The 17,308-nt window shown below is 38.9% G+C and overlaps 1 protein-coding gene and 1 pseudogene across 1 annotated transcript; one reads left to right on the forward strand and one right to left on the reverse strand.

Annotated features, from left to right (window-relative positions):
- LOC143645098 (tripartite motif-containing protein 43-like) overlaps positions 1-17,308 on the reverse strand; it is a 292,475-nt pseudogene that overhangs the window by 152,591 nt on the left and 122,576 nt on the right.
- Positions 4,099-9,424, forward strand: LOC143644382 (tripartite motif-containing protein 43-like). The gene is made up of 6 exons (XM_077113311.1): positions 4,099-4,515; positions 5,163-5,258; positions 6,426-6,656; positions 7,279-7,301; positions 7,797-7,894; positions 8,931-9,424. Exons 1-6 carry the CDS (start codon positions 4,102-4,104, stop codon positions 9,422-9,424), a joined length of 1,356 nt encoding a protein of 451 aa, XP_076969426.1. The 5' UTR covers positions 4,099-4,101.

Raw genomic sequence — 17,308 nt, forward strand, 5'->3', positions numbered from 1 at the left:
AAAAATTATTCTTGATCACGGTCTGATAAGAACATGGTTGTCAAACAGCCCCACCATATTTTCAGCTCCCTGCTGGCAGTAGATACCAGCAAAGAATTCAAAGGAAAGCAACTTTTCACCTCACTTGGGTAGGCCTCACAGAACCATTTGAATTGAGTTTTTTGTGTAGATTTTTTTCTATGAAGTTAGTAGTCTTGATAGTTCCATGCAGGAGCAGAAGTTTGTCCAAAGGACTTTGAACAGTATGAGGTTCAGCCATCCCTTTTCCTCCAAATTGATGGCACATGGATACATGTGTTTGTAAATTTTTTTTCTGCTGACACAAGCATCACATTTTATACACTGATATTTTGTAAAATACAGAAAAGCAAGAGAAAAATGAAATCACTTTAATCTCACCATCCTGGAGAATCTTTATTGATGGTTTCAAATAGCAGGATATTCTATCAATAAATACATATTTCTGTGCTTTTCTTAGAAAAGGAAAGTGCTCTGAAAGTTGGTTAAGAAATAGGTAGAATGAAAAAGCCCTTGGAGGTATTAGAACAAAACAAAACTAGGCAAAAAGCCTAAGTAATACCTGTTTTCATCAGGAAATTTGGGAGAGGCCTTGGAGGCAGGAAACCATGCAGACTCTGTGCCTGTGGGGATGGGCTGGGCTTGTCTGGAAGGGGTCCAGGACAACACTTTCACCCTCCCAGTACAGCCTCTGCTTATTTCTGAAGCTAAGAAGAGATGATGTTCTGTCCAGTGACCTCAATAGAAAACGTGCCTCCCTTCAAGTTGTCTCCCTCTTAACTACCTTTCAGAATTCTCTTGACCCACTCTTTCCCAATTTGGCTCCATACATTAGAGCTAAAGGGTCAGATTTCTGGGATTTACAGGCTCTAAAGGTATTCCCCACTAAGCCCCATGCCAATCCAATGTAGCCAATACCCACCCAGCTAGAGCCCAACCCATAGAGACTCCATACCTGCTAAGTCCCTGCCCTCTGCCCCAAATCTCGACTGTGTTCTTGACCTATACCTGGAAGTCCTAATCCAGAGAAACTGCAAGATCTCAGAGGAATTGGGCAAAGAATGGAAAACTCTTTGATACTGAACTCAATTTCTCACAAGCAAAAAGGAGGCATCTGGAAACTGGGGCTCCCTCCTTCCCTTTTCACCTGTAGCCAGTTCCTCTTGCTCCTCAGAGCCTCACTCCACCTCTCCCACTGCTCAGACTGTCCCTGGCCCGAAGGGTCTCGGCATACACACAGGACATGCTCTAAGTGCTTGTAGGGAGGTCTGAACTGCATCTCCAGAATCCAGTTTGGCTTTCCCAGATCACATGAAGGACATCTGAGGTCAAGTGTTACTAGGAGGGGGAATTTCTCAAGGATCAAGGAGGCATCTCTCCCCACCCCATAAGCAGTGGACTAATTGGGTTAGGGGACATAACCACACCATCATCACCTTCTCCAGCAGAAATAAGTTCCAAATGACCTGAGCACAGCTCTCTTCCAGTGCACTGATCCAGGGGTTTCCTGAGCTGGGGCTTCGCAGCCTTTTTCTCCTGTACCCCCTTAACCTGGCTGGGAAGTGCCAGCAGAAATCCTGTGCCCTACTCTTGCTGGGAGGCTTAATGTGAGTGTGAGGGGTGGGAAAATCTCCACTCTGAACTGGTGATCAAAGTAAAAAAAAAAACTGGTAAATTAAATGTTTACATTAAAATATAAGGAGAAATTAATAACGAAATACACTTCCAATATGATAGCATATAATTAAATTAAAGTTAACCTTAGGCAAAATATTTCTAAATTTTACAAGAAATTTTCTAAAGATATTAAATGAGGACATTTTCTTTTCTAACTTTTAAAGATAAAACTGAAAGTCCTTTGGTCAAAGAATATTTAGGTACAATGTTGGGATTTGGAAGTTCATTTGTTGAAAAGTGAGTAGGTCTGGGTGAGGTGATGTTTCTATGGGTTAATGGGGATTAGCAAAGATGTTAAACCAATTCTTTCTTCTGTGGCTTAGTGGCAGATCTCGCCTGCCATGCCAGAGACCAGGGTTCGATTCCCAGGGCCTTCCTATTGGGGAAAAAAGAAAAAACCTATCTGAAGACCATGAAAGGAAGCACTTGAAAGAAAAGGGTGTGGTCTGCAGGGATTCAATAGAAGGACACCAGATGAGCCGAACTAAACCTTCTCCAGAACACACAGAGTGCACTTGGAGTCAGCAGCTGTGGGAACTTCTGAAAGCTACTCCTACACCTTGTGAGGAGGTGATTCCTCAACTGAAGTCCATAGTGGTACTTCACAGGCAAGAACTAGTGAAACGATTGCATACTCCTTAGGTGAGTACAAAACTTACAAGACAGGAGTTCTAAAGCTCTTCTTTGGAAAGCCCAAACCAGAACAAACTGTAAAAATCTTCAAGTTAATTTAACCATCAGCAAACTGAGGTTAATTCTAAGAAATTAATCTGTTTGCCTATTTATAAAAACAATTGCAACCCTTTCACCTATTTATGAATTCAAGTTATTTTGCCACCTTATCTTATTATTTAGTTTTTGAATCAATAAGATTACTGATTATTAATATGATTTTGTTCTATTATTTTACTTATTACTTTGTTCATATGGATTTTAGTTGCCAGATATCTTGTAATTTCACACTGCGTATAGTTCTAAAATAGGTTGGGAGTATTTTATTCTCTACATTTAAATGTGTTAGATTCTACTCTAACACAGCAAATGTTACTCTAAGTCATGCAAACATGTATATATAAGTGAGAGTATATTCTATTGTGTGTAAGTAGATAATACAACATGTAAGTAGAAAATGCATTGAAAGTTTTGGGCATATCATTTATGACTATGGGCAACATATCCTTTTCAGAAGCATCATTTTTTCTGATGAAGTTTAAGGAAGTCAGGAAATGATTGGGCCTGAAGACAAGTGACCATACAAAACATATCAGAAGTGAGAGTGCCATCTTTATTTGCATGAGTAGAAACCAGAACCCACTTCTCTTAAAAGCATGATATGGTTTCTGATGCCGATTGTTATTACTATATGACAATTATATATTTTCACAATGTGAAAGGGTGCTTGAAAATAGTTTTATAGGACGTGGAAGATTTTGTTCTTCTTCTCTTTAATTTTTGATCTGTTTGAATGCGGGTGTATAGAGACAAAGATAGGAGGACAAAGCCTGGTTCAACTTCTATTAACGCTCATGTGTATTCCAAAGTTGTTCTTGGATGGTTGGTTGTGTGTGAGATAAAGGACACCATAGGAGAAATTGTGGTTTTCCGACTGCCTTGGACATACATTTTATGAATTTTTGTCAATCTGTTGCAAGGAGGACATTTAATGAATCTTGGATGAGGGACAGAAAACGTACAGATTAGCATTCTGCACATTTCTGCATTTATTTTTTTTTAATACTTATTATTCCTCTTCTAAGGATGTTTTTGTATCAACTGTTACATCCTCAAATTGATAGACATTCCCTGGAAGGATAAACAAACCAGAAAATCATTGTTGACTGAATTCCCATAGTTGCTTAGACAATGAATATTTGTGCCTGGTGTATCTTGGAAAAACTACCACCACAGTATCTTGCTAATTTTAGTCAAAAGTATGAGTTCTGGCTCCAACACTCATATTTTTGGAGGAGTCTTCATGATAGGATTATTGTGACAATTTAAAGGAATATTGAAAGCAATGGAAAATATAATATTATGATTGATTTTCAGACCAATAGAACTTATGCCGGGGAGCTTTAGTTTGGGTCAACTCCTTGAAAGTGAAGCAATTTTGACAAAAGTCATATGGCCCCAAAACTCAATTTCTTTTCTGGAGGAGAAAAGGGGTTGGCAAGGTAGATGCATGTTGATTAGGGAAAAAAAAAAAAAAAACCTCAGAAAGTTTCCCACAGAAGGTGAGAGCTCTCTTTGTGCCTCCATTTTTCATTTGTGTCATATGCAAAATAAATCCTATTCTGTTCAAGCCAAAAGGGTATTATTCAGTCAGAACCTGAGCAAAATTTTGGCTCAGTCTATATCTCTCCATGGCACAAGAGTAACCTCATCTAAACTTCTTCCCTCAGGAAAATGGACTCAAACATCCCACAGGCCTTCCAGGAAGAACTCACCTGCCTCATCTGCCTGAACTACCTTGTAGACCCCATCACCATAGGCTGTGGGCACAGCTTTTGCAGGCCCTGTCTCTATCTTTCCTGGGAAGAAGCAGAAGCACCTGCCAAATGCCCCACATGTAGGGAAGAAAGCTCTCAGCAGACACACTTCAAAACCAGTATTCTCCTGAAGAATATGGTGTCCTATGTCAGACGAGCAAGTCTCTGTCAATTCCTGAGCTCAGAGGAGCATCTGTGTGGGACACACAAGGAGACCAAGATGATCTTCTGTGAAGAGGACAAGAACCTGCTCTGTTGGACCTGCTCTAAGTCTCAGGAGCATGAGACTCACAAACACTCTTCCATAGAAGGGGCGGCTGAGGACTACCGGGTAAGTGAGCCTCTGAGAGCACTCTGAAAGCTAGGGATACTACTGCAAAGATTATTGGGAAAATGAGGGTCATGATGATGGCCTAGTATGAAGCAGTTACTGTTTAGGCATAAAAGATAAAATTTTGAATAAAATAAATAAATAAAATGCGTTCATGGAGTTTTATTCCAGTGGGATAGTGATTAATAATTATTAATTTTCTGATTATGCAGTGCACTGTGTCAGTCATTGTAAAGCCTTCAACTCCAGAAGCAATCTCTGGCTACCAAACCTAAGAGAACTAAGAGACCTCTGTAATTGAAACATACTTAATAATTCTAAGCACAAAGGATAGAAGTAGACTGGAAAGCATAGGGAAATAGCATCAATAGATCCAAATGCTAAGGCAAGGTGCTTATCAGAAATTAGCCACATTATGTAACATCCTTATTAGTTTCCCTAGGCAAATGATTACAGTACATTTTGTGATATTACTGTATGAGATCTCTCAGAACTGATGATTACTGAGCACTAAGCACAGAAACACTGTGATTGCTCCACTCTCCCCACAGTACATTTATCTAACATCCCTTTCTTCTATTCATCACTGAATCATTGAAATCTCTGCCATTTGCTCTTCTTCTGCCTAATTCATATCTCTTTTTCAGGAGAAGCTCTTAAAGCAAATGAATTCTTTATGGGAAAAGAACCAAGAAATTAAGAGAAATCTAAATGAAGAAAGGAGTATAATCAGAATATGGAATGTAAGTATGAGATTCTTTCTCTCAGAATCATCTTGAGACATATATGCTGGAAATTTATCCACTAAGAATTTGACCTGAAATCATGTGTCATGAGATTCTGGAATCGGTTTATCAATGAGAAAAAGAATCTGATTTTTCAACACAGGGTTGCATGGCTTATTTAAGGTTTCTAAACCCTAATTTAACAGTAACTAATAGAGATACATAAAGGAATTTGGAGAAGGTCAGCAGCTATGGTTCAAGAGGTCAGCAAGTTTCTCAGGTTCAAAATACTTTTGAGTTCTCAAGGACAAGTAGATGTTAAAAATGCATGGATATTTCTGGGAGAGATTTCTGTATGGGATTATATAAATTAAAGAGCATATAATTGGAAGCTCAGGTGTTTCATATAATGCTTAGTACATTGAGTCCAACAGGGCATAAACAAAAGTATGAACAGCAATTTAAGAAGTGTGACAGTGATGGTGAAAACTGATCGGTAGAGAAACAAAGAGTAGCTAAAGTATGACATTGGTTCAAGTAAGAGAGATTTGAACATGCCACGATGGTGAAGAAAAGAAGCAAGAGAAAGACTGGGGAGGTGGAGAAATACTGAGTTTTTACTTATTAGGAGGCAGTATGCAATGGAATGAGGAGTCACGACCTTAAACTGGCAGGACAACAAAAGAGCTTGTGCTTAGACAGTAAGAGTGACATTGCGGGCAGAGAAAGGGCTATAATGTTAAAATTAGTTTGAAGCCCTGGTTAGAAAATTTAAGAATATCTTATCTGATGGCTTCCATTCTGGGTTAAAAACCAGAGACTAAATTAGTAACAAGATATCAGAATATTCTATATAATTTACTAAGAATCATAAATTTCAAATGTTTGCATGTAACATTACAGATGTGACAAATTTATATTAAAGACATAACTCTAAAAGTCTTTTCTTTTCTCAGGCATTTATGAAGTGCATGAAAATGGTTTGAGAGAAGGATGGGTTTGGGTCTTACAGTTAATAAAGAGTGGAAATAAACAAAGATGGGAAAGGGGTGAATTTATAGTTTCTGAGAAGTGGAGGATATGAGTATAGGGTGTATATAGCTGATTGTTACAATGAATGAAGTTTAGATGGAGGATATCAAAGTCAGCCTCATTATGTCATCTTGGATTCCCATGTCCCTACAGTATTACGTGACTCTTAGGAGTGTGATGATCAGATTTGCGTATACGCAGATGAATCCATATATCCATGAGGAAGAAAATCAACAAGTAGAGAGACTGAGAAAGGAAGGCAAGAAGATTTTGCAGAAACTCAAGAAAAATGAAGCCACAATGATTCAAAAGAGGAAACATCTACGGGAAATATATGAAGAGCTGATGAACATGTGCCATAAACCAGATGTGGAGATGCTCCAGGTAAAAACCAAGGACATGCTTCAAAATCATTTCTAAGAACTCAAGTCCACATCTTTGGCCTCCCTTATACCTTTGGTTCCAAAAATTCATTTCCTTCTATCCATTGTCTAAGGTAAGGACTAATTCCTACATGGGATTAAAAGAAGTAAAGAGGAACTCCTATATTAACTAGGAACAACAAAGCTTTTATGGAATAGAGGATCCCCCAGGGAACATTCCTTTTAAAAATTCTCTTCATGACACTTTTCTAAAACCCAAAAAGGAACAACTTACTGACAGACATACCAATTTTAGCAGAACTTGGACATTATGGGGAAATCTGGGGAAAAGCTAAAATTTACCTGCTCCTAATATTTTCAGTCTAGAAATCCTCAGTTTCAATTACCCTTAGTTGGAGCACATTCCCTCTGTGTCCAATCCTGGGTAAGGCCACTTTGCAGACACTCCTGGATGGTTCCATAGTGACTGCCCTTTTCCTTCTCTCTCCTCACTCACCAACTGGGTTCTGTGTTCATCAAGAATTTAGATTCTTGTCCCTTAGAGAAAAAAGGGGGAATTAATGACTGAATAGGAAGAATAGCTGTTTGTGAAGAACTCTATGCTTTTCTTTTTCTCTTTACAGGATTTGGGAGACATATTGACAAGGTAAGTTTGGTTTTCAGTGTAAACTGGGGCACCGTGAATGCTATTGAGAAATCAACTTATATCTGAAATAGACAGAAAAATGAAGTCATGATTTAATGAGATATTAAATCTTGTGTGCATGTGGGTATATTTTACTGAATGTGATTTCTTGTCCCCCTTTTTCAGGAGTTAGTCTTGTTTGTTTGTTGTTTGTCTGTTTCCTGTGGTTCATGGAGGCATGAGTTTCAGGTTTCAATGCAGAATTTGCTGCAGGATTTCAAAATCATAAATATATTGAGGTGGGTGGATTAGGTACATAGGCAAGAGAGACCTCTGAGAAACAGAACTGGTAGAGGCCGACAGAGAAGAAAAGTAAGGAAGGGTACTAAGAAAAGCTCAATCCCACCCCTTGATTATGGAATTTCACTACAATATCAGAATAAGGTTGTGACCAAACATTATTTAGTTGAATGCTCCTCTGGCACCATAGAGATGAACTGAATCTTCCCCCTGCAGGAGTGAGTCAGCGCAGCTGTGCATGCCCCAGCCTGTGAGGCCAGAGCTCAATGCAGGGCCCATCACTGGACTGATAGACAGGCTCAGCCGCTGCCGAGGTGAGTGTCAGTAACGGTTTCCCCCATAGGCCCATCTTTCTCTATTAACCTTTCACTTAGCAGAGGAGAGCAGCCCATGAATAGGCATTTACAGTCCTATCTGCCCTATGATAATATGGAAAAAACTAAATGTAAAATGGATAAAACACAAATGTGTTTCAGGACACTATTAACGCACTTCTGTAGTGAGAACCACTCAGAAAGAGGGTTCCTTGAGATCTAGAACCTGTTGCAAATCCAATTTCATTTGTTTAATGAGCCATCCAGAAGGATAAGTTAAGTGCAATTAATTATGGTGACAGGATTAGTGGTGTTTTATTTATAAATATTTTTTCATCAAATTTTCTGAGTGATTGTATTTGTAATAATGTGGCATTTAAATGACGTAAGTAGAAAAATACATGAATAATCATAAAATAACTAAATGCACAAACAAGAATTTATGAACAAGAACAATAAAGCAATTTGGTGGTAGATGAGACTGTATATGGAGCTCCAGAACACACCTAAATCAGGATAGATAGAGAGGATGGAGAAAGATTATGTCTAAGATGAAAGACGTGTAAATGAAAATTCTCAGTAGGAAAGTACTTTTATAAACACATACATTTTTTCTGAAGTATTAATTTGCTTTAATGGAATATCATATATCTTTGGCAAAGTCATCACCATTTATGTAGGTCTAAGCATATTTGTTTCCCTGAGAAGGAGGAGTGAAAATATTGTACTGTTGTTAACTTGGCTCCCATACTCAGGTCTTCAGTTTCATCTGTGCCGTGAAACGTAATGAACCAGAAGTTGGCCTGAAAATGTTCCCATTTATATCTAAATTTGTAGAACTGTTTTCCATTGTGGCTAGGTATGTGTTTCTTCTTTACGTACTTGGGTAGCCCTTGAACCTGCTACTTTCCAGCCAGTACTGCCATTGAGGTTGCAGCTTGTTTGTTTGGTTTTTTAATGAAAATCTGGGTAGAACTTTTCATTTCACAGGAATTTAAAGGTTGATTGTGACTGGAATGATCTCTTCATTCTACAGTGGAAATTTCCTTCAGTAATGAAATATGCAATCACAACAGCATGCTGTTTGATGATCTGAGAAGACTGAAGGCTACAGGTGGTCATCAGGAGGTGACTGTCAATTCTCAACGATACAACAATTTTGCTTCAAGGGGGACCCAGGTCTTCACCTCTGGGGAATATTACTGGGAGCTGGATGTGGGTGATTCTTGCAGCTGGGCTCTCGGAGTCTGCAGGGATCCCTGGATAAGGAAGAATGGCCCTCTAATTGAATCTGAAGAAGCATTTCTTTTTGTATGTGTGAAGGAGGACAACCATGACAGTTTCTTCACCACCGCTCCAGTACTTTGTCAGTATATACAGAAACCTCTGGGTCGTGTTGGTGTGTTCCTTGATTTTAACATTGGAAGTCTGAGTTTTTTTAATGTTGCCACAAGTTCTCTCATGTGGAGCTTCCCCCCTGGCTCCTTCAATTTCCCTCTCCGGCCTTTCTTCTTCACTAGTGGTGCATGATCAGGGTTAAACCAGGAACCTCATTGTATGTCTGGGAGCTCCTTATCTGGGGGAGCCCTTCTCTATTAAAATAATTCAATAATGCATTTAAGCTTATACTTTAATGTAATAAAATTCTATTGTTATTAAGTACGAAAATAGAACAAAAGGAAAAATGCTGTGATTCACTTTAATATGTACAGTCCACTACTTAGAATATGTGCTGTGGTTGTTCATCTGCTTTGAGAACCTGTTGGAGTTATGAGAATACACATGTGGATGTGTGCTTTCAACTAATGGTCTAAGGCAGGTGAGGCAGGATAGAATAGGGCATCACAGCTGTGGTCCTTGGTATTTTATCCGGCTCTGAAAGGATTAATGCACAGCTACAAACTTCATGGGATAAAAATTTCCCCTAAAGCTCTGAAATCATCCAAAACCTTAGAAGTTTGTAAAATCAGGGGCAGAAAGGGGACTCTTAGTTAATGACAGAAAGCATGGGGATATAAAGATTGTTAAATATTCCCCAAAGACAAGTTTTGGGTACCTGAGGACAGATCATAATTTCTGATAGTTATCTCCTCCTGGAACAAAAAGACACCTGATGTTCAAAGGTGAAAATGGAAGAGCACTGAAAAGACTTCGCTGGGTACCAGGCTAACCCACTGCCACTCCAGGCATGCCTCTGCCTTGAACACGTCTACATTAACCTCTTTAACATGTACTTTCTCCATGTGTAATAAAATTTACGACTTATTCCTATTGGCCTTGTCATCTCTGAATTCTTTCTGCTATGAGACCCACAAATCTGGAACAGGGCTTGGCTGACTCTAGTGTCAGCAGGGCTCTGGGTACCCAGGAATGCAGAGTTCTTACAACTTGCATTATCATCTAAAATACTGTTTTAGACCTGGTTATCGTCTAAAATACTATTCTCCCTCATCTTGATCTAAGAAAATCCTACTTATCAATTTACCCCATTGGAAAAAAAAAATCCTTTACAGGGAAACCTGCTTTGACCCCAGGACCAGGATAGATCTATTTTTATAAAGCTGGACCTTTACTTTTGTGTCAATATAAATTACCAGAGGAAAAAGATGTGTCTTTTGTAATCACTGCTATATTCTCAGCATGTAACACACTGTCTAGGACTTACTGAGCACTTAACAAGAATGTGTTAAATGCATATATTAGAAATGAATGAGATGATTGCCTTGTTTGCAATAGGGTTTGATCCCAGTGCAGTGCTCCATAACCTCTGCTGTGGTGCTGCATAACGTTCAGAAGCTTTACCAAATTACATTTCTGAAAGGAAGAAAGGATGTTAGTTCTGAGACATATACTTACAAAGATTTCTAATTAATCCTTGAGAATAGTCAATATTCAAAAGATAACCACTGAAGATGACAAAGTATAGGTTATGCCAATGGAAGAGGCAATGTAAAGAAAATATATAATAAAAATTACTTAGTCTAATGGATATCAAAGTATGGTTCCAAATTCAGCAGCAGCATTTGGGCTGAGTACAGATATACAAATTTGGGGGTCACAACCAAGACCAACTTAATACAAAAAAATTACATCATTGGGCCTGTATTCTCTCATTTAATAATTCTTTCAGATCACTCTGATCTTAACTAAAGTTTGAGAAACCCTGAATTTCTCAGGGTTTTTGAAGATATAAAATCTCAATATATTTCTTACACCTCAAAATCAAGCTATGGCTTGAAACAATTTGATTCGATAGGGTAGACTGAATGTTTACTAATAGAGAACAAGTTTAATGGGAGAGAATAAGCTCTCGACAGAAAGTGGATAATTCAGAAAATGAGTCATATCTTTCTTGAATCACTCACTGCAACAGAGAAAAGAAGCTTCTTTTCCGCACATTGGAAAATACCGTAAAACAGAAAAAAGTGAAAAAAGATTACAAACATATAGGTATATCAACAAGTAATGAGTTTTAATTGAAACACAGTGAGCCCAGAATAAGCATGAGGGCCTTTAATCCTGCACAGCTTAATGGAATGACTGGATATACCCTAGAATATATTAAGGAGATAATCAAAAAGAATTGGCAATGTCCCTTGAGGGATGGGAGAAAAAAAATATGAAACTATTAAACTTTACCATCAGGTAATCCCTCGATACTGGGCCAAACATTAGGGACACCCAAATCAATAGGCCAAGCCCTTGATGTTGAAGCTTATTGTTGTGATGCTAATACAGGTAGCTGAGAAGCTTAGTTTACCTATAAGTATGCCTAGGAATTACTTCTGGAGGACCTCTTTTCTTGCTTAGATGTTGCCTCAGTCTCTCTAAGCCCAACTCTTCAAGTGAAATCATTGCCCTCCCTGCTACGTGGGACATGATATCCAGGGGTGAAAGTCTCCCTGGCAGCATGGGAGATAACTTCCAGGGATGAGTCCAGGCCAGGCACCATGGGATCAACAATTCCATCCTGACCAAAAGGAGAAAAAGAAGGTTAACTAATAAAGTATCAGTGCCTGAGAGAATTCAAAGAGAGTCAAGAGGCTACTCTGGAGATCACTTTTATGCAAATTCAGTTAGACTTCGTTACCTATCATAACTTGTCAAATCCCCCTCCCCCCAAAAAAATTCCCGTCAATCCTAAAGAATACCTAGGGCAATACGTAAGATTCTACAAAGGTTCCATGCACTAGGGTAACTTTCCAGAAACCTACAACCTCCAGATGGGTCCCTGGACCAGATAAGTCCTGAAACCTAGAGGGCCCAGCCTCTCCAGAACGTCAGCTAGTTCCTTCTCCCTACCCCATATTGGTTGACAGTCCATTCCAACATGAAAAATTTAGAATGGCCATACCCAGATACCCCTAAAGTGTAGGAGAAAGATCAAGGTGATGGTGGAGTTACACAGATAAGGTAGAGTTTATTAAACAAATATGATTACTGAATCATGAAATTGATAACTCTTTTAGTCTCAAGTATCTTAGAGCAGCTAGAAGTAAAAACTGAAAAATTTGGAACTGTAATCCATATCAAATTGTCAAATTTGTTCTACAACTAACTGTTTCGCAGTGCTTTGAAATGTATTGATTTTTTTGTATATATGTTATTTTTCACAAAAAAGGAAAAAAAGGTTGATTGTGATGATAAAAAAAATATTCTGTCTGGCTTCCTATATTCTGGAAGACGCCAAGAGAACAAATCTGAGAGGATGGTATGGTATCCCATGACAAACTCTGGGATCTGACCTATAACTACTTGCTGGAGTGCTTTGAAAACTATTGCTTTTATCTATTTTTGCTTTGTATATATGCTATATCATACAATTAAAAAGGTTATGAGCTCAATTTAATTTCTTGAGGATAAGTTACAGTACATAATACAATCAGCTTTTCAGGTATGCTATTTTTTGGATTATTTTAAGTAATAATAATCTTAGAACAGTCTTATATGATGAACATTCCAAGATATTGCCACATACATACACATTTGTACCAGTTGTTACTGGATGTTATTATTATGGATATCAGCAACAGTGTGCTTTTGTGGCTCAAAGTATCAAACACAGAATCCCAAAGATCAGTGACAGATGTTCTGGTTTCATGACACTGACATCTTATCTGTGGACTATTTGTGCAGGGATGAGGAGAAAGATCAGAGTTCAAAGAGAACGCCAAAAACTCACCTGATACATGGATAGCCGATTTATGAGTAAGAAGGCTTATTACGAACGTAGGCAAAAAAGGCAAAATTCCCAGTAAATATGCAGATAGTTACCTCATATCATCCACAAAAATCAATTTCAGGTGCATAAGGTCAACAGGAAAAGAAAATCCTTCATTTGTAAGAAGGAAATATAGGGAAGTATCTTTTCAACATCTGTGTTAAAGATTGATTCATCAAGAAAGAAAAGCCCAAATTAAATAAGGAGCAAAATGATCAATTTAACCACAAAAATATTAAGATCTTGGTTATGAAAAGTCACTAAAATGGGAGGGAATCTCTTGTCCAAATGCCTTCGGTGATGCCTAGCAGTCCTGGCTTGGAGGCTTGTAAGGCATTGGAGCTGCAATGGGGTACAGGAGCCAGGGCTGGGGTTCTTCAGTCCTGGGTGGAGAATCTAAAGCACAAGTGGAGGGTATGGTGGAGGCAGAGCCCTGACAAACCTTTGTGGCCACCAGCCAGGCACTCCCTGACCCCGTCTTCCAGCTTTGCTGAGTCACTGTCTCATACCTCATCCAAGAGGCCCAGAGCTCCCTCCTTTCCTAGGTCAATTCTCCCTCCTTTCCTATGACAACCCAAATGGGCTTCTAGAGCTTCCCTCCTGGCACTTGCTGATATAGGGGTGCGATGGGGGAGCCAGTCCTCACAAATGTACCCTTCAGTGGGGCCCACTCCTCCCAGTGCTACGAGTGTCTGGAGCCTGGTGTTTAGAAACTCTGATGCCAGCCCCTCCCGCAACCCCCCAGCTAAGGCTGCCTTACCTAACTCACTGCGCAAAATAAACACTGCACATGCCAAAGGGAGCTGGTGTTTCTCAGACTCGTTGGTATGAGCAAGGAAAGAGAAGACATGAATAAGCAATAACAAGAATGAAAAAGGAAGAGTCACAAACACTTAGAAGAAAAGAAATATAAAGACCTTTATGCCAATGAACTTGACAGCTCAATGAAATGGATGAATTCATGGAAAGATACACACTATCACAGCTCAATGAAGGTTATAATATATAAAATGGACAGTTCTATATTTATTAATGAATTTAGTTTGTGGGTTGAAAAACTCTCCACACATGCAGGTTTCCAACAAAAATGGAGTAGTAAGGACTGGGTTTACTCCCCTAGCTTAAGCAAGTTAAAAAAAAAAAAAAAAAGAAGGGAAGAAAGAGGACAAAAAAGAAGATACAAAGAAAAGTTTTCAGACACTGTACAATAGGCAGCGGAGGACAGTGAACCCTGTGCTTGAGATTGTACCTGCTGTCTACAAACACATTTTCAGGTTTTTTATAATCTTGGGATTGTTCATATACATTTTTAAACACTCAATCTTTATAAACAGATTTAGAAAACATTGAGATGCTCCCAAGAATCAGACCAGCAAAAGATCACCAAGGTTAAAAACTAAAAGCTAATATATACTAAATGTATATACAGTTTACATGCTGTATTGAAAAATTGACAATTTATCATAAGCATTCCTCCAGGTCCTTTTGCATTACTCACTACATTTCAGCATGAAACAGACTCTTTGTTAAGTCAGGTTGTTGGGTTTTGTTTTGTTTTGTTAGGCATCTGATGCGTTCAGTCCTACACTTAATAGAATCGTTAGTTATAAATTTAGTCATAAAGGTTTACATAACTCCCTGCTTCCCCGTCCTTTGAAAGAATAATAGAGCAATGAAGAGACATCACTCAGCGGAGTCCACTCATGTAGGAGAAACTACAGCTGACACCCCTGAGCACTGCCGCTTACCTCAGATGCTGTCGAGCCTTCCTGACAGCCCGTGACAGCCCAGGCACAGGCCGGGGCAAGCGCAGCTGCTTGGGGGCATTCCTGTGAAGGAAAGGACCCGTCTCCTCTTACTAGAGCCAAAGGTATTATCAGTCTAGGGGATGCTTCATTAGAATCCTCATGATGAAGTTTAGAGGGTGTGAATTTGACTCTGTGAACTAAGGAAGTCTGAGAATGACACTGTATTTTATAATCCGATTTTCTGCCCATAAACCCTGAAACCTGGTAGAAGACGTCATCTAAGTCATAATTGTGTTTCCTCCTTTCACCTTCCCTAGGTGAGTCTTGCAGCAATTCTGATTTCATTCCTGCTATGCAATAGGTACCAGAGTTTTGGAACATGGCAACTGCTACATATGAGGCCTCAGCTCCATAGTGCCTTCCTGGTGATGTTCCCTTCTCCTCCTCTCACTCCACTTCCAACTGCTGCTTCACTGAAACTGTTTGCCTCTCCCATGGAAGACCTGGAATAATAATCCTCAAATGTTTAAAACTTTCAAAATATTAAGCAGTATAATATGTCTTCTTGCAACTTCTACATTAAGTCTTGCAACTAAAATATCCCCACCCTCATCTCCAGTTTCACTTGTGCACAGGTAATAGAAACCCTAGTATCTTTTAGTAAAGAATATAGATTGAAGGAAACAGCTCACTAAAAGTAAGGGTACACCTCAATGAAAACAACCTAATCAATGTTGTATTTCCTACTGCTTGGATATAAGGACAAACTCACCTATTCAGTAAATCTTTTGGTACAGGTAAGTGGAAGGAAGGAAGGCTTAGTGTTTGTTTTTATTTTAAATTACAAAATGGCACTGCTGCTCAATGCAGCCTTGTGGATCTGCAACTGTACTGGACCATTCTATCCCTCCCTTTCCTGATTCATGTCTATCCTTTGTCATTTTCCTATTCAGTATAAAATGAAACTCAGCCTCATATTTATATATACTTGATAAAATTATACTTCTCACATTATTTAAACTCAGAATGTATTCTAGGGGTAACCAATAGTGGAAGGAAAATGATGAGCTGCTATGGTTTCATGCATTCCACAAGATTGACTGAAGCTTCCTCAAAATTCTTTTAAGGGTGTGTGGACCCCCAAATCCATTTCATAAAACTCACCTTTCCATGTAGTACTGAGTAAAGACAAAAAAATTGATCACCTATTCAGAAGCCAATCTGTTGCAGTTGGTCACAAGTGGTGGTGTAGCAGGAAAATTTTAGAAGGGGACTTTTACTGGATCTAATGAACCATCCACATAATTTTCTCTCTCCTGGACAGACAAGAACAGTTATGGGTTTATAGTCTATATCAAAGAAAAAGCAAAACTTGCCACTACAAAGCCAGGAGAGGCAGAGACTTTTGTATGACAAAAATAACAGAGGTCATAGAGAATGCAGAATTCTAAAGATATAAATGATTTTCAGGCAGGCTGGTGTTCATCCTTCTTCAGTCCTTACCTGGACCAACATTGCGTCTAGTTTATGGCTCATTTTCTTGAGTCTCTCATACATTCCTATCTGGACCATTTGGCTTCATTTTCCACAAGTTGTCAGAAAATTGTCTTATCCTTCTTTTACATGTTCTTTAATTATTTCTGCTCTTCTTCATGGAAGTATTGATATATTTGGGGGATATTCCTCACTATCTCTACAGTTTCACAAAACCCTGCAGCAACACTGGGTTAAGAGGTCATACACCGTGGCTCATTTTCTGCTCCTATTATCATCAATTCTGCTTTGTCTCATGTCACATTCCAGTGTCCTACATTAGACCTTTATGCTTCCCTATTCTAAAGAGCCAACAATAATCTTTTTTTCCTCCTTTCCTTCTCATTATTTTACTGTACCATTGCTTCTAATTCTTTCCCTGAAAGCTTCATATTTTTATATAAAAATAGGACGTCTCTTCACCAAATCTTATGACACTCCTTTCTCCTTCACATGCCTACCAAAAAACTAACTTACACTCTCAGAAAAAACAACAAATATACCTACCTAGGAATACAGAGAACATCAGGCACAATCCTTCTAGATTGCCTCCATGTTGATAACATCTGTGTTCTCACCAGTGCTAAGCTGTGCCTCCCTCTTCCTACCCAAGGCTGCACCCACCCCTTCTCTAATGGCTCAATCCTGTCTTGTCTCCTTAGAAAAATCATTTTCTGGATGACCTTTCCCCAATATTCAGCCTCTCCATCTGTCCCTGTCTCCTGTCACTCTGTCTGTCTTCATCTCCCTCTGTCTCTCTGCCCCCCCCTTCTCTTCCATTAACTCACCCTTTTGCCAAATGCCCTTAACCTTCTCTTAAATATGTACATTTTTCTTCACAACTGTTTGGGGAAAAAAACAATCCTTGTCCTAACGTCTGTGACTTTCTTCTGTGTTAACACTTTTATCCCC

This window comes from Tamandua tetradactyla, chromosome 8 (genome assembly GCF_023851605.1).
Source record: "Tamandua tetradactyla isolate mTamTet1 chromosome 8, mTamTet1.pri, whole genome shotgun sequence".
In the NCBI taxonomy this organism is placed as follows: domain Eukaryota; kingdom Metazoa; phylum Chordata; class Mammalia; order Pilosa; family Myrmecophagidae; genus Tamandua; species Tamandua tetradactyla.

What these genes read in the sequence shown, in the direction of transcription:
- LOC143644382 (XM_077113311.1), top strand. Translation starts at nt 4,102, where the DNA reads ATGGACTCAAACATCCCACAGGCCTTCCAGGAAGAACTCACCTGCCTC. An exon ending in GGGCGGCTGAGGACTACCGG is followed by an intron (nt 4,516 to 5,162) that starts GTAAGTGAGCCT and finishes TCTCTTTTTCAG; the next exon opens with GAGAAGCTCTTAAAGCAAAT. An exon ending in CAGATGTGGAGATGCTCCAG is followed by an intron (nt 6,657 to 7,278) that starts GTAAAAACCAAG and finishes TTCTCTTTACAG; the next exon opens with GATTTGGGAGACATATTGAC.